The sequence below is a fragment of the Lithobates pipiens genome, unplaced genomic scaffold (assembly GCF_037356315.1).
Source record: "Lithobates pipiens isolate NorthernLeopardFrog02 unplaced genomic scaffold, aLitPip1_a1.2 Scaffold_16, whole genome shotgun sequence".
In the NCBI taxonomy this organism is placed as follows: Eukaryota; Metazoa; Chordata; class Amphibia; order Anura; family Ranidae; genus Lithobates; species Lithobates pipiens.
The window spans coordinates 221,768,305-221,786,408 of NW_027507748.1; the positions used below are offsets into that span (position 1 = coordinate 221,768,305).

Genomic DNA, 18,104 nt, shown 5'->3' on the forward strand with positions numbered 1-18,104 from the left:
TGTGTGTATACTGTGTGGCCCCATAATCCCCTATTGCCCGGGGGCCCCATGAGTTGTCAGTCCGCCCCTGTACCTGTGTGATAGGTGAAGTTTGGACCTGATGGTCCTGCAATGTGTACTGATTAGTGCCTCAGTGTAAAATGGAGCTGTGGAAGTCTCCTCTTGGCAGTATTCTCTGGGATTGAAGGGATTTTGGTGCAGTTTGTGGCAGTTTTTCCCCAGTATCTGCCATATACCAATAGTGATTTGAAGGGTTTTGTCTGTTTGCAGTTCTTAACTTTTGAATGTTAACAGTTTGATTCCCCTTATTGGTTCTGTCTGAGGGTCCTCACAAAGATCAGGCTGATTCTTGATCAACAATTTCAAGGTGGATGCATCCGCTCATTTTTCAGGCCAGGTATCAAGGGCAAGGTTCCTCCTTTGCCAGTTAAGGACCTTTGATGCGGAAATGTCCAGGAAGCACTTGCAATTCTGATGCAGACTTCTGTTCAAGTTTGATACCTGATCTTCTCTTTACAAGTTTATTAAGTTCTACCATGCAGCTGTTCACACCTCCTGTGGAGGCCAGTTTTGGGCTGAATGTCTTGCAGGTGTATTTGTAAAAGGGTTCCCCCGTTCTGTGTTCGGTGTGTTTTGACGTTGTTGCTGTGTTGCCAACCCTTCATGTTCAGTGCTTTAAGACATTCCAGGAAGACATTCATAGCAAGTCATCTGTGCCCTACAATATACAATTAAGACATTGGGATTTTTTGGCTTGCCTGTAAAATTGTTTCCCTTAGGGTAGATGGCTAGCTGAAAGGAACACTGCAGCTCTGCTGCCTGTTTTTACCATCCATGTGAAAGATCGATAAAAGTTGCATGATGGGCCTCATTAATAAATATATATAATATATATATATATATATATATATATATATATATATATATATATATATATACACATTGAACCTAGACTTCTAGAGATATGGTGCCTTTCTATGTTTGGGGTCTCTGTCCCTCTAGCTTCTACCTCACCTAGATATCAATTGCTTAAGCTTGGATCTTTTCAGCTGTATAGCTCTCTGTGAACAGCATTCAGTAACTATTAAATATCAACTGAGCACTGTATTATAGCAATTCCCAATAAACACAGTGCATGTAGCCTTCCTTTTTTTTTTTTTTAACTATGTATCTGTTTTTAAAATTACCATGGTAATCTGTAACTTTTGTAATAAATCATTTTAGGGAATACAGTTCTACTCATTTTTTAATATTTGGATTGTGAATTCTTTTGGGTATTAGTTTTGAGGAGGGGTCTGTTGGAGTCTTTTACACAGGTGTTTTTTTTTTTGTCTTTTTTTTTTAAATCAAAGTTCCACTCCTTCCTGTAAACTTTCTGATAGACCTGTGAGTGCCTCTTGGGCTTTTCAGCACCAAGAATTACCCAGTCTTATCCATGAGTTTTCTTGATTGTAAGCGCCACAAACAGCACCCTTCAAGTCAGCTTCATATTGCAAATTGCTGCACAGACTGTTAGCACTATCAGCCATAACATTGTGACCAACCACCATAACCCCTCGAGACATGGAGTACACATGACCACTTAAAGGTATGCTGTGATATCTGACACTAAGCTGTCGGTAGCAGATTCTTTAAGTCCTGTAAGTTGCAAGGTGGGACCTCAATGCATTTGACTTTTTTTCTAGCGCATTTCACAGATGCTTAATTAAGAATTTGGATGGTAAGTTAACACTTTGAACTTGTGTTCCTTAAACCATTCTTGAATTCAGACTTGTTTTTTAATTGAATCCACCTTTTACCATTGCTCCATGATATAGCTCTGATGCTTACATGCTCATTGTAGGCACTAAGGCCTTATTTACACCTATGCATTTTTTGTTCTTTTTGGAGTTTTGCTCTACAGAAAGTGTTCCATAGGAAACCATGTTATATGGACTGTAGTGCAAAATGCAAAAAGCACCAAAAAAATGCATAGGTGTCAATCGGGCCTAAGGGCTCCGGCCATGAGTCAGCATGCAAAACCTGATTATTGTGCAGCAACACAGCTCAATGTGCAACAAACCTGTGAAACATTGTGGTTGATTTACTAAAGGCAAATCCACGGTGCACTACAAGTGCACCTGGAATTGCATTCACTGTAGATTTGAGGGGAATATCTGAAATGAGGGGAAGCTCCGTTTTTGATTTTTATTATCCAATCATGTGCAAGCAAAAATGCTGTTTTTTATTTTCCATGCCATGTTCCCCTCAGCTCTACAGTCAGCGCACTTGCAGTGCACAGTGGATTTGCCTTTAGTAAATAAACCCCACTGTAAATAAACACCAATGTCTGTCAGGCATCTGAGCTGTAGGCAGTCCCCAGTTTTCATTGTTCTGTTAGTGATTGTTTGCTCTGCTACACACCCTTCAGGAAGTCTTCCTGGGCCCCCAGTGCACAAAAAAATAAATAATGAAATTTGACTTACCTGCAAACATAGCAATGTCAACAGGCCCATCCAGACAAATAAGGGTAAAAACACAACTCAGAGTGCTGCCAAAAGAACCTAGTGGCCAAATGCATCCACAGAGTCCTGGAATATCTACCTGGTAGATATGAGGAAAATGTATGACCTGAAGACCAGGTGGCTTGAGCTAGTTTTATTGCTTTTAGCCCCAGATTGTTGATGGGGAGTTTTTCTTCCCTTAGGCCCCTTTCACACAGGCTTTCTGATCAGGTCCGCCTGTCAGTTTTTCAGGTGGACCTGATGGGAGCCTCCATTCACCACTATGGGGCAGTGATGACATGTCCGCTGACACTCGCTGCTATCCGATCAGATCCTGTCCGTGTAATCCAGAGGTATATTGAGCCTATTTTCCATTCATCTGGCGGATCAGATGAAAACAGACAGATGGTCCGTTTAATCCGATCTCACCCTAGAGGAGAGCAGGGCTCTGACAAGTCCATGTCACTGAGTGGAGACGGACCTTTCAACCACCTGCTTAGCGGGGATCAGCAGAGTTTTGTTTAAACAGTGTGGCCCCTTTCACACCGGGGCGGCTTTACTTTCATATTTGTGGAGGTATTCGGCCGCTAGTGGGGTGCTTTTAACCCCTGCTACCAGCCAAAAAAGGGTTAAAATCACCCACAAAGCTCTGTTTATGCAGCGCTTTGCCGGCACTATAGCCGCGCTGCCCCATTGATTTCAATGGGCAGGAGCAGTTATACACCACTCCAAAGATGCTGCTAGCAGGACTTGTTTTTTTTATAAGCATCCTGCCTGTGCACCACTCCAGTGTGAAAGCCCCAAGGGCTTTCACACTGGAGACATAGGAGTGGCTCTTTCAAGGCGCTTTTGCAAGCGATATTGCCCCTGCAAAGCACCCCAGTGTGAAAGGGGCCTAAGAGATTGGAACACTCCTCCCCAGCCTGTGAGGCTGGCATCTGTTGTCAACACCTTCCACAAGCATAGAAGAAAATTCTCCATTTCCAAGGTTGGGGAAATTCACAAAGATAGGGAATCCCGTGCTTGACTGGATAGAAGCATAGGAAGATCGATAAACAGAATATACGTTTTTTTTGTTTCGTTTTTTCCCAGGCCAATGGATTGTGTTGCACTCAGCTCTATGCAAGGAGGGCTTGAATAGAACTCAGCCCATATAGAGAATATCAATAGGATTTCTTTTTTCATTATACCTTTATCACAAAACTGTTCCTGTAACTATTGAAAGAGGATCCTCAGGCTGTATGGAAAAAATGAACTGTGTAACTTGATAAAAGAACGCTTACCTGTCCAAGGATCCAGTGCCATCCTCACCCGGGTCAATTTTTCACCGTTCTTCATGTCCCTGATCCCAGAATGTTAAAGCCAGCTGTCATTCTTTGCTGCTTCCCACTGTGCAAGTGCGAGACAAACTTCTGTTTAGATGAATGTATACTGCTGTGAAATATTCCTCTTGGCTCAGAGAGGAAAATACGGACCTTGGGGATTCCATGCAAAAAAACTTTGGAACACAAAAAGGTACGTGTTTGGGCATTTTAGGTCCAGAATAGTACAAACACCACCACTGTGTTTTGGTACTGTGAACAGATTTGAATGGACTCCTTTGAACCTGTCCCCTAGAGCAGTGGGTAGGCAACCTTAAAGTGGTGGAGATCCAACTGAACAACACGGGAGAAGTCAAAGATCACCAGGTCCAGTGTCACTTCCTCAAACCTAATTTAAACCTCTAATTGCCATACTGCCATGTCACAAATTGCATGCATCGCATGACAATAATGGGTTTGTCAAACACACTTAGATCACTTTTCAGGGGAGCAGCAATGCCTGCTCCACTTGTGAATGAGCCCTAAGTTGCAGTCTGCGGCACTCTTAGTGCTCATTTTCATGTAAAGTTGGGGGGGTGGTGGGGGTGCTAAAATGCTGCAGTTGAGTCTCGGTTTTACCACCCGAACTCCCTCCCCCATTTTGCTGCTGCGGCAGCAACCAAAGGTGTACACATGCCACAGCAGGAATTAGCACCCACCAAAAGCATCAGGGGGCTTATCTCCTGCTAATTGCGACCCATTAAAGAAATTGGGGCCACTTGGCAAGCTCCCTGCAACTGCATACTTCTGCTGGGTCCAAGGGGCTAAAGTAGGTGGTGAGGAAGCGTCACAATGCTGCCTGCTTTAACCCTTTGTTTGCTGTACACACAAGGTTGCAGGGCACTTGCAGAGTGGCCTCATTCACTTGAATGGATCATGCTTGGCAGGTACTACACCCACTAACCATGACGGGGCTTATAATTGTGGCTGCAAATGTGTACACCCCTGGCCACTGCAGCTAAAGGGGGTCCAGTTGGGGCGGGGGTGATTAAAAAAACACACATCTTAACTATGGGGTTTTACCACCCCCCAAACTGCCAATGTAAATGAACCCTTACTGTTCTGAACCCCCAATAAGGCTGCTTTCACACCGATGTGCTGCAGTTTACCTATACTGTGGGTGTACCTCAGTGTATTTACAACTTTCCTGAGTTAGCCATGCTTTACCATAGACGTCTATTATATCCTGCAGGTGTACTTTCTGAAAGTGCACCAAACCCTCAGGATATAATAGAAGTCTATGGCTAAGCGCACCAAACCCACAGGTACACTGCACTGCACATGCAATGTGGGTGAAAGCAGCCTTATACTATTCTGCCCAGGGTATTGCTTCAAACTGACCAAAAGAGCTCTTCGTTCCTGCTGCTGTCACCACCCTTCTAGCCGTGATAAGAGATGGAGTACAGTTGGTATAACTCTGCATGGGACAGAAGCCAGCAGTGCCGAGAAGGCATTGGCTTGTGCTCCCTACTACAGCTCTAACTTTACAAGTAGTCCCTCTGCTTTGCACTCTATTTGAAGATCTGTGATGATAGGCGAGCAAGCCCAGACGGCGATCAACCAGTCCCCTGTCTACTGGTTGCTGACCCCCGCTCTAGAGGGACCAGAATGACCACTGCCTGGGACAAGATATGGCTCAGGGCAGTCTGCAAATCTGTCTTTTGGCAGAGGGTAGAGTTTAAAACTGTATTTTTTTTTACCCTTTTAAAATCATCGATTGAACCCATAGGCCTGGCACAATTGTGAACCAGAGGGATGAAAACTAACTGACATCCTCCACTTTTTAAGAGCGAGGGTGGTGTCCCTTTGTTGCGAAGATGGTATTGGGGCAAACTTGGTGGACTATATCTTCCACCAACGGAAAGGCATAAAGTTTTATTAATTAATTAAGTGATGGGGCACTCTGCGTTTAGAGGAGATAGAAAAAAAAAAAAAACGAAGGGGGGGGGGGGGGGGAAGAGGTGTTGTAACCTTCTGTTGAGAAAGGGCTTTTCCTGCTGTGATGTCCTTTATGCACTTGTCAATTACATCACCAAAAATATGTCCTTCAAAGAGCATATGGGTAAGGCATCTTTTACAGGCAGCTTCAGCTGTCAAGGCTTTTAGCCACATGATTCTGCACATGTGGACAGAAATGAGTCATTCTGGAAATGTGTCATGAGTTGATCTAGGACATCAGCGCGGAAGAATAGGGCAGATGGCAATGTTTGTAAATGTTCTGCCAGAACTTGGTCATGGATCCTGTTGATTGTTCATTTTCCTAGTCTCATCTAACCTTAAAGCGGGAGTCCACTGGGACTCCGCGTTTTTTTTTTTTTTTTTTAAAAGCCAGCAGCTACAAATACTGCAGCTGCTGACTTTTAAATAGTGACACTTACCTGTCCAGCGCGCCCGCGATGTCGGCACCCGAAGCCGATCGCTCGCTCGTGCTGCCGCCATCTTGGGTATGGGAATCAGGAAATGGAGCCTTTTGGCTTCATTTCCCGGTTCCCTACTGCGCATGCGCAAACCGCGCGGCGCAATCCGGACGGTCCCCGCTGCCTCTGGGAGCTGTGTGTTTCCCAGCAGGCAGCGGGGCACTTGCTGAAGGGGGCGGGCGCTTGCGGAAAGGGGCGTAACGTACGCCCCTTTCCGCAGAGAGCTAGCCCGGAAGTGGGTGCAGTTACCTGGATTATCCAGGTAACTGCACCCCCCTCCCCCCTGAAAGGTGCCGATTGTGGCGCCGGAGGGGGGGGGGATTCCGATGAGCGGAGGTCCATTTTAGGGTGGACCTCCGCTTTAAGTGTCAAATTTTCTGGCTGTAGAATTCATACATGAATGAACAGCCTCTTCAAGCAGAGTAAGATGTCTTCTACTGGAACAACCCACTTTTTAGTGAATTATTTTTCCACTGGATCTAATTCAGCAATGATTCTCAGAGGAGTGAATATGTTTTCAAGAGTGCTCCAATTGCCATAAATATCCTATTTTACTTATCCATGAATGGGGAATGTTTTAGAGGTTGCAGGTAGTGCTCTTAGTGCAGGAGTCTGAAAAACAGTCCCATCATGCCTATGGAAGTCATGTTTGTAACTGTCAGCCTTGCAATTTATCAAGGGACTTGTAGTTTTGCAACAGCTGGAAGGCCACCACTTTAAGACCTGTGGCTTAGTGGCATGGTGGATAATCAAGTGCAACTATGCCAAGGCTTTTGCACACAGCAGAAGCAAGCATATCTATGTTTGCAAGCATTTTGCGTGAAGCCAGGATTTTAGATGTATAGGAGCCTGAGGGTAACCAGTCTCCTTTAGCACAGACTCCTCTTCAATCTCTTCTGTTTCTACCACTTCTAGAGAAAGTGGATTCACTTCTGGCTCAGATAGAGAAGGTGGAAATGGAGAAAGGTCTTGATGCTTTTGAGCTGTACACAAGGATGGCTGTATTAGAACCAATAAAGTGGCTGGAACTCTAATAAGAAAAGAAAAATGTTCCTGTTCCTTTGATGCCACAGTGCTTTTGCGGTGTCATTTGTCCAATTCTATGTTCTAAAATATGTGGTTGATCCTGCCTATTCCTGTGTGTCCCCCCCCCGTTTTATTAAGATATTGTAGAGCATTTCCATTTTTAACAAAAATGATAATCCTAAATACCTTCTTGCACAGCGCCGATGTTCAGTCTGTGACCTAACTCTGGTGGCTGCCAGAGGGCAATATCAGCCCCTCCCACTAAACTCCTTTAGGGCGGTAGCATTGAGGGGGGTCATATGACCACAGAGCAGTGCTCTGCAAGAAGGTATTTAGTATTATCGTTTAACCACTTCCACCCTACTATAGCCAAAAGAAAGCTACAGCTCTTGCTTCCTTTGCCGGGAGGCCATCATATGATGCTCTCCTGTGATCACAAAGTTCTTTGGCCTCAGCTAATCACAGATTAGGGTAAAAGGGACAATCACAGCGGCCCTTTACCGCATGAGCAGCTGTGTCCAATAACAGCTGATCACGGATGTAAACACAAGCCTGTTATTGGCTTGTGTTTCTTAACACTGACAGCATGAGGAGCGGAGAAGAGACACGATAACTAGCTTGTGTTAAAGGGACATCCACACTGATAATCAGGGCATCAATTATCAGTGCAGTCTTATTAGCACGCATCCGTGAAGGGAAAAATAAAATAAAAAATAGGAGGGGCGGGTGCTGTGTCAGTTGGTGAACTACAGAGAAAAGGATTTTACGGTGAGTACAAAAAAAAAAAAATCTTATATTCACCAACTGACACAGCTCCTCTCTTAGCCATTGGGACGTTCCCAAGCAGTGACAAAACAAGGGGAAAACGGCATAAAAACCTTCATCCACCATGGCAAGCGGGAACGAATATAAACTTTACCCACAAAACGTCAGTGTATGGAATAACCACCACAAAAAAAAAAAAAAAAAACCACGCGCTCCTCAACAGAGAGACACTACCCTCAAACCGCACCAAAAACTGTGATAACAAATGCAATTAACTTAAAAAAAAAATGGTACAGCATTTTTTTTTTTGGGGGTAAAAACAGGAAAAAGACAAAAATAGTGTATACAATTACAACTACAAAGCCACCTGCAAAACTTTTCAGCCAACACAGGCATCAGCTGATACAAAATTCTACAAGGTAGATGTCAGTGCAAGTGTATACAGACGACCAGGTCGCTGCTTTACACACTTGAGTGACAGACGCTTGATGTCGGCAGGCCCAAGACGTTATGATTGCCTTCGTGGAGTGGGCCGTGACCAGAAAGGGGGGAACCTGCCCCTTCTAGGCGTTGGCTTGTACTACAATCGGTCTCATCCACCTGGAAATGGTGGCAGACGAGACCGCCATGCCTTTTTTCAGACCAGCCACCAAAACAAAGAGTCTGACTTCCGGAAGGGAGCTGTGGCAGATAAATACACCCTCAGAGCCCAAACCATGTCCAGAGCATGAAGGCCTACCTCCTTAGGATGTGTCGACTTAGGACACAGAGATGGTAACACAATGTCCTCATTGATGTGAAAAGCCAAGACCACCTTCAGCAGAAAAGACAGTTGCGGACGCAACACCACCTTATCCTTGGGGATAACCAGATAGGGCAACTTGCAAGACAAGGCTGCCAGTTCTGAAACCCTCCTGGCCGATGTGATGGCTACTAGAAAGACCACTTTCTGGGAAAGAGTCAACAGGGAAATCTCTCTATTTTCAAAATGGTAGTTTTTGCAGCGCTGATAACATCAGGTTCAGATCCCACGGGGGTAACGGTGGACACACCGGAGGAACTACATGCCGCACCCCTTGAACAAAAGTGCTTACTAGAGAGTGATGCCAGGGGTCGCTGGGGGAGAAAAAAAAAACAGTCAAGGCTGAAATTTGCCCCTTAAAGTTGCTTGATGCCAATTTCTGGTCTACTCCTTGCTGAAGAAACAGCAGGATCCTGGATATAGAAAAAGGAGCACGGATGCCATCCTCCCCTCACACATGGAGATGTAGGCCTTCCAGATACAATGGTATATCTTCCAAGAAGAAGATTTTCGCGGTCTCAGCATAGTTGGGATCACCGAGTCCGACAGACCCCGGTTCCTCAACACTTGGCTCTCAATAGCCATGCCGTTAAAGCCAGCGATGGTAAAGCAGGATGAGAATCGGACCTTGAGACAGAAGGTTCTCTTGCAACGGCAGTCGCCAGGGAGCGTCTGCCACCAGGCGCACTAGGTCTGCGTACTAAGGGCGCTTGGGCCAATTTGGGGCAACCAGTATTACTGGGATCCCCTCAGCTTCCACTCTGCAAAGCAGACGTGGTAACAGTTTCAGTGGAGGAAAGGCGTAGATCAGCTGGTACTGATCCACCAGTGCGTCTGCCCACGGCTCATGTCCTGGACACGAATCTTGGCACCTTCTGAGAGACGGGAGGCCAGAAGATATACCTCTGGTGTGCTCCACCTCAGGCACAATAACATGAATATCTCTGGATGCAACGTCCATTCTCCTGGGTCCAGCATCTGGCGACTCAGTCCGCCTGCTAGTTCTCCACTCCCGGTATGTAAATGGCCAACAGGGCCGGTACGTGTCACTCTGCCCACCGAAGTATGTGAGCGACCTCCGTGCAGCGGCTGAGCTTCTTGTTCCCCCTTGGTTATTGACGCATGCCATAGCTGTGGCGTTGTCTGACTGGATCCTGATTGGATGCCCCTGAATTCTCATCGACCACATGGAGATGCACACCCTGATCGCTCTCAATTCGAGCAGATTGATCGGCAACTTGGATTCTTCCGTTGGCCAGAGGCCCTGAGCTGACTGAATCCCCATCACTCCACCCCAGCCGTATAGGCTGGCGTCCGATGTGATCACTGTCCACTTCAGGAGGTAGGAACGATTTCCCAGACTGAATCACCGGGGACCTCAGCCACCAGATCAGTGAATCTCTGACTGGCTCACCTGGATCCGTTGATCCAGGGACAACTGAGATTTGTCCACTTTGTCAAACTCTCCTCTTGCGGGACTCTGGTGTGGAACTGGACATAAGGTACTGCCTCAGAGGAGGCTACCATGAGTCCCAGGACTTGCATGCAAAAGCAGAGCGTGGACCACTTGCGGTTTATAAGCAGTTTTACCGCGGATCTGAGAGTGCAGGGAGAAAAAACGCTTCCATGGAGTCCAGCAGCAAGCCTAGGTACTCCAGACGCTGGGTCGGTACAATCACCGACTTCTTTAGGTTCAACAGCCACCCAAATTCCTTCAGGATCTGCATGGTGATCGCCACATCCTACTCTAATTCTGAGGTGGAAGATGCCCTCAGGGAGGAGATCGTCTAGGTATCCCACGATCGCGATTCCACGTTGCAGCAGCAACGCGAAAACTGGAGCCAATATCTTGGTAAAGACTCGAGGGGCTGATGCCAGACCAAAAGGAAGAGCCACAAACTGGTATTGGGCTTCCCCAACTGCAAATCGCAGAATGCGCTTCTGATGCCGAAGGCATATGGGTATGTGCAGGTACGCATCCTAGATGTCTAAGGATGCCAGGGAGTCGCCTTTATGGAGTGCAGCGACAACTGAGCGAACCGATTCCATTCCGAACCTCTGCACTTTTACAAAGTGATTGAGTCCAAGATTGGACATACCCCTTCCTCCTTGGGAACTACAAACAGATTTGAGTAGAATCCCTGGAAACGTTCCGATTCCAGAACCGGTACAACCACCCCACGACTCAGCAGGTCCCTTACTTCTCCCCAAGAGAGCCTCCCGGTAAGCCAGGGATATGGGTATGTGGGAGGGGAAGAATGTGGAAGGAAATCAGATCGCAGACCCATTGGTCGGATAGCCGAGAGGACTACCGGGCTGCAAACTCCCAAAGGCGACCCCCCATTTTGGATGCCTGGTCAGCAGACCAGCGTTTTAGCCAAATCAGGCACCTCAGCACCAGAGCGGACACTGAAGCCCTGGATAACAGAGGGAGAGTATCCAGGGCCGCATCACAGAGGTACTTAAGGCCACTTGTTGGTCTGCTAGTTCCACGTAGACAGAAGCCTGTTGCTCTCCCCCTTAGCGGTGCAAAAATGTTTTGCCCACTCAGTGTCTGCGACACAAGCGCGGATGCCACTACTGGTCGCAAGGCTGACCCCACAACTGTAAACAAGGAACGAGCCACTGCCTCGGCCTTCCTGTCCGTGGGATCCTTGAATACAAGAGTCCCCTTCTCCTGGGATCATGGTTAATTTATTTAACTTGGATACTGGGGGGTCCAGGACTGGAGGAGCCGACCATTTTTTGAGGAGGTTCTTTTCAAAAGGGTAACGCACCACCATTTATTTGGGGACTGAAAAGGTCCGTTGTGGGCGACCCCATTCCTTGTAAATGAACTTGTCAAAATAAGTCAGATACGGGAACACCTTAGGTCAACGTGCTGGCTTGCGGGACCCAAAAGGGACCGCTACAGCAGCAGAGGGATCTGCTGGCTCCTGAATCTTCAGGGTATCACGCACAGCTGTGATAAGTGCCCCAACAAGTGCTTTGTCACGCACAGACCCGGACAGGGACTCATCCTCACTGTCGGTCCTGGTCAGCGTCATCTTACAAAACAGAGCAGGGGTCACCAGCCTCAGCAGGACCCGAGTCTGCACCAGAGGACGGGGGGGGGCAGGCAGGGGCCGCTTTATTGCACCTTTTTTCCCCACAAATTGAGGACCGCCGTCAGGGTTTCCATGGGCATTGCGCATTCTGCAGGTGACCCAGTTGCAATTGCCTGGATTCCGGGGGAAGAAACACCAATTTCTGAAGCCATGCTGACCCTACCCTGTCTGCCACCCTAAGGGGACTTGCAGTGACAGTCCCACCCTCCTCACTGCCGCTGGCTGAGGGGCTTTCTGCTCTATCCAGCAAGTAGTGCCTGTAGTCCCTGTGGGCTCCCAGGTGCAGAGGAAATAAAGCTGTGTCAGTGGCAGCAGCTGCATATGGCGCGTAAATCGCTCTGAAATGTGCTCAGGCTTAAAAATAATAATAAGAAAATGGCCGCCCAGTGTCCAGTACAAAGACACAAATCACAGGGAAAATGGCTAGGAGCACATGCTGCCACTAGAGAACACTGAAAAACGTGTTCAGGCTTCAAGAAAATGGTCGCCGGTGTCCCGTATAGGAGAGCAACAGGAAAATGGCATCTGAAAAAAGGACATCAGCAAAACCTCACAGACACCTTCCAGGGACATGAAGAACAGGACCCAGGACACCGCTCCCCCCCCCCGATGAGAGCCCCTGCATAGACACACGCACGCACCGTTCAGCAGCCACATGCAGCATCCCCCGGGGGAGATAGGGACATGGGAGAGAAGAGAGGCAGGTGAGGGACCCCCCAATTTACCTTCCAGGGAATGCCCAGCTGCTCAGCCCTGCCGAAGCAGGGAGAGCTGTACTTACCAGTCCTGAAGAGCTGGGAGACATTCCATCACAGACCCACTCACTGATTAGTACAGGGTGGTTGCTAGCCTGGCATACTGTGACGTAGACATCAGTAGCCCGGTCATATGTATGCCCTGGAGCATAAAAGCTCACGACCACCTCTGGAGCTGAGGTTTCGTCGTGGCCTGCCGAGCGCGTAGCTGCAGCCTACACACGCTCGATGGCCAGACTGGAGAGACTACAAGGATAAGGGTATCCAGCCTGTCACCCAGCCGGCTGTTGATCGTAGATCACAGGATCAATCATCTTGCGCAAAAAGTCCCACTTCTGCATAAAAAAAAAAAAAGCACGGACCGATGGGCCCGCAGGGTTCCTAGGTCCTTCTCCTTCACTAGGCAAAATAAAACTGATGACTGCATGGCAGGGTGGAGGGTTCTTGCCCAAGGGACCGCCCCCTGGACAGAACTAAGTTCTGAGCGTTGTGTTACAACTAATGCCTAGTATCTCCTAGTAATAGGGCATAACAACCCAATGGTTATGAGAGAAGCTGTGTCGGTTGATGAATATAAAACATTTTTTTTTTTTTTTTAATACACACATTTTAAAGTGCCTGCCCCCCCATGCCAGCATGCGAATACATGCATTGGTCCCACATGCACACAAACAGTGATCGTCCCACACATGCAAGATCATGGGCAGAAATTCTAGCACTAGACCTCCTCTGTAGATATAAAGTGGTAACCTGTAAAGGCTTTTAAAGCGTCACCTATGGATAGTAAAATGTACATAGTTTGTCGCCGCTGCGCCTGACATGTTTGGTTACTCAGCGTGACATTTTTTTTTTTTGTAAAATCTAAAAAAAGGGGGGGGGGGGTGGTTATGTATTGCATTTTTTTCCCCAAGGTCTCTGCTAAAAATAAAAAAAAATTAGAGATATATAATATTGTTTGGGGGTTGTGAGGGTTTTTATAACTGCTTTAACTGGGGTATGCATCAAAGTTTTGTTTTTAATTTGTAACTTGGCCACTTGTCAAGTGATAGATTCTCACCTCCTTTTGGAACCTCAGAGATACTCATCTGACTATGGCATGTGTCTCTGGCCATTCCCAGACCTTCAGAGTGCATGTGTCAATGTCATCCGCTGCATGCATTTTAACCACTTCAATACCATGCACTTAGACACCATCCTGCTCAAGCCAATTTTCAGCTTTCAGCGCTGTAGCAATTTGAATGACAATTGCGCGGTTATACAACACTGTAACCCAATTTTTTTATCATTTTGTTCGCACAAATAGAGCATTCTTTTGGTGGTATTTGATAACCTCTGCGATTTTAATTTTTTGCGCGACAAATAAAAAAATACCGAAAATTTAGAAAAAAAAAAAAAAAAAAAAAGGTTTTGTTTCTGTTAAAAATTTTTGTAAATAAGTTTTCTTCTTCAATGACGGGCACTGATGAGGTGGCATCAATGGGGTGGTACTGACGGGCACTGATATGCAGCAGTGATGGGTGGCACTGACTATTTTGGTACCCATTTGTGGTCACTGACTGGCACAGATTGGGCATCATTTGCACTTGTGCATGGCCATGGGGTAGATACCTGGCCATCCACATGTTGCCCACTTCCATGGTGGTCTAGTGTGGGCATCTGGGGGGGGGGGGGCTGCGCTGATAAACAACCCTCCACCCTGCCATGCAGTCATCAGTTTTATTTTCAGCTCTGTGCTTTGGTTTAAATTACTGGGAATATGACATTTATCATTGATAAGATAAAATGTAATTTGATTATTAAATAAAATACATTAATATTGTTGCACTTTACGCTAGGTAATACATGGCTCTCATACAAAAAAATAAAAATTAAACATTTAATGTAAGTAAAAACAATTTTATTCAGATATAGACTTTCTGGATATGGTGGTGCTATCCACAAACATTTATATTATTTACTGTATATAAACCTAGCTATAGTCCACAAGACAAACTTATCTCTGGCCTGCAGAGAATCCATGGCCCTCAAATGATTTCAGAAATAGCTAATGCAACTGTAAGTTTTACACACTGGCTAAATATCAAGCGATTCAATAGAAATTGGCCGACATTTATCCCATGTGTGCAGCAGCCCGTCCGACAGAAGTTAGCCGACTGCCTGCTTTCCAAAGGGGTATGGCCGAAAAAGGGGGGGTCGTCCCCCTATCAGAACACAATAGCTCAATGGGAAGATCGCTTTACCATCAGGTTGTTAGTACAGGATCTCGTCCCTAGCTCAGTTTTTTTTTTCGTTCTGACCACTGGGTTTTGGACGAAAAAAAAAACTGATAGTGTGTACTAGGCTCTACTGTTTTGTCAAGTAAATTGTGTATATGAAAGCAACAGAGGAAATGCCGTCAGATGGGAAAAAAAAAAACCCTTCATTCATACCAAGATTGCAGTTACAAAAGGTGCCTTTCATAAACTGGGTCAGAAACAGATAATTTTACTAATTTACCTAGGCACCTAAGAGCACATTACGAAAGAAAACACTAAAAGGTAGATTTAGACATGCGTCTAAATCTCCCTGGTCTCTAAAGCCCGATCTGTGATCAGATCATACTCCAGCAACTACTGGCAGGCAGTAAGGAAGTGATGCCACCTAACCCCCACTTAACCCCATTTTTGCAACACATGCCACAATCTCGTGCATTGCACACAGTTGCAGGCCATTTGCAATGTTTCCCCACTGATTTGAATGTTTAGCGTGCACCTAGCACTACAAGTCGGGACAACTTTGAGAAAGGAAGGATCAAGTCCGCAGCATGTAAACACCCCGTCTGCTGCCTGCGGCTTAACTGTGCATTTGTTCCACCTTCCAACCACAAGTCTAAACAAGGCCTAAGCCACTGAATTTTCAAAACTGTAACCGTGTTCCTGTCTGCAATAATCTGTCGGTCTGCATTGACATAGGAGTACTACTTCTTCACAGGCCAACAGCAGCATCTAGCGCCTACAAGTAGAGGGTGTTGAAGTGTATTGTTGGGTTTAGGAAAAAGGTTTACTTTTTCTCACGAGAACAGTATTAGCAAGAACTTAACCCTGTTAAATCCCAGGAAAAATAAAGTAGGTCCCAAACAAGGCTCCAGTATGTTGTCTTCAGCCCTTTTTGTCTGGTTCACTACCACAATATACAGCAGTATAACAGTTACAGGACAGTTGAGATGCCCTTTATTTTAAACACACACTGCCATCAGTCCTGAAAAATATTTTCTTTCTCCTCTGCATCTACGATGGAAAGGCATTTGTCTGCAAATTCTACAAACAATGGTTCTTGCATATATTTTTTCAATTCCTGATCTTTGTTCTCAGCCTGGTCAAGTGCTGCTACCAGTCGTTGGAGATGTGGATTGAGTAACAAATGCTTCAACTCATCTGACTCGTCTGTAAAAGATGGAAAACAAAAAGCCATTTAATAGTTGTAGGACTGAATTGGGAGAGATTATAAGCCTAAAGCATTGAATTCACAGACTACCATTAAAGCTAAACTCCATGTGATTTGTTCTAGTTTTAAAAGAATTTTAGAGTTTTTTTTATGGCCATTTGTGTCCCAAATAGGGATATCTCCCTATTTGCGTGATCCCTAGGACAAAGTCTGGGGAAATCTTTACAAGTCACAGACAGAAATAAAACCTTCAGTTCAGTAGAGCAGGTGAAATGTTAGAAACGTTTATTTTTATTGCAGTCTACCTATTCAGGGAGTTGAGTGAAGGAAATTCTTCCCAATAAACCCAACTGTAACCCTTTCCAAATAACAGATTTGAGCGTTTGATGAGCTTGGAGCCAAATGGGAGCAGGGAGATGAGTATTAAGTTATTCAAACAGGTGGGGTCTAGTGAGGGTTTTTTAAGTATGTGGGTAACCAGTGCATGTTTGAGCGGGGAAGAAAAGGTACTGGAGGAGAGGGAGAGCTTGAAGATGTTGGTTAGGGAGATTAGGATCAAGCGAGAAGGTGGTCACAGTAATTGTGAAGGGACAGGTGATGAGGTGGGCCATGGAGAGTTTATCAACTTCATCGGTGGTAACTGGATAGAAGAATGGTATTGAGTGTGGTGTTAGACCTGATGTGTTGGGTAGGGGAGGAAGTTGAATGCTGGATATTTCCTCACAAATTGTGTTGATGTGTCAAATGATTGAAGCTGTATTAGCTACATTTGATGTAGTATCAGTATCTGGTGAGTGTCCATTCCTACAAGTGGCAGTGCACATACACTTGATTTGTAACCAAGATCAGATGGTGGAGGATCAGTTAGGTTTTATGGCACATTCTGATAAACTTTATTTGGAGAGACCAACACTTGTTTTGTTATTTCGATTTTGATTGGATTTTGATACTTACGTTAACACTTTTTTTTGCCACAATTTTTTATGATTTACATGTGAGGTTCAACTTTATTAAATACTTTCATATTCGGGCTTTAATTTCTTTTTTTGGCACTACAAATATTACATTTGTATTACACTCCAGAGGATTTGGATATCACCCCATTGATTTGCAAGCAGCCCATTATCACCATAGAGCATACTGATTTGATTATTTGTAAAAAATATATATAAATTGTTTGGGGGCTTTAGATATTTTTCCAGCAAAAATATGATTACCTGCTGTAGACTGCATGCCTAATCCTTGCTTTTTTTTCTTCCCATAAATGTACTACTTAAAAAGAGAGTAGACAATACAGCTCTTAGGTTAACCACTTCAGCCCTGGAGGATTTGGCTGGCCAAAGACCAGAGCACTTTTTTCAATTCGGCACTGCGCCGCTTTAACTGACAATTGCGCGGTTGTGCGACGTGGCTCCCGTCCCTTTTCCCCCACAAATAGAGCTTTCTTTTGGTGGTATTTGATCACCTGTTTTTATTTTTTGCGCTATAAACAAAAAAAAAAAAAAAAAAGAAGGAGCGACAATTTTGAAAAAAAAAAAAACTACTATGCAAATTTTCCCACTATATTTATGGAGGGTGCCATGGTTGCCAACCCAGGATGGACTCCAACTACATTTTTTGACCTGGGGATTTAAAAAAATAAAAAAATAACAACATTCACATACTTTCTAAAACATGTACAGTATTTCTTGTTTTTCTTAACCACGGAGAACCCGCTTGGGTAATGGTTTTGCTGCAGTATTTTCAGCTTATCTATGTAGATTGAAAATTGCCACAAAAAGGGGGGGGGCCGGGGGGGGGGGGGGAAAAGCAACCAACCTTTACTAATTTTTATACTACTGGTAGATCTGAATAATAAGACATATATAGTAAACCAATAAACATTACCCAACATTTTCAGCTTTTGTAGGGAGACTTGATCAGATTCATCATCTTCAGTTAAATCACCAGCTGGAAGAACAGATA

General features: G+C 45.3%; 1 protein-coding gene across 2 annotated transcripts in view; it reads right to left on the reverse strand.

Moving 5' to 3' along the window:
- Nucleotides 1-14,591: 14,591 nt before the first annotated feature.
- The window catches only part of ZNHIT3 (zinc finger HIT-type containing 3), a 29,814-nt gene continuing 26,301 nt past the window's right edge, over nt 14,592-18,104 (reverse strand). Inside the window, exons 4-5 of one of the 2 annotated variants that reach the window (XM_077481101.1) lie at nt 18,027-18,089; nt 14,592-16,138 (exon numbers count right to left, since the gene is read on the reverse strand). In XM_077481101.1, coding sequence (XP_077337227.1) covers nt 15,948-16,138; nt 18,027-18,089 — 254 coding nt within the window. In that variant the 3' untranslated portion in view covers nt 14,592-15,947. The remainder of the gene's footprint in view (nt 16,139-18,026; nt 18,090-18,104) is intronic. The other variant, XM_077481102.1, reaches the window with a different exon arrangement.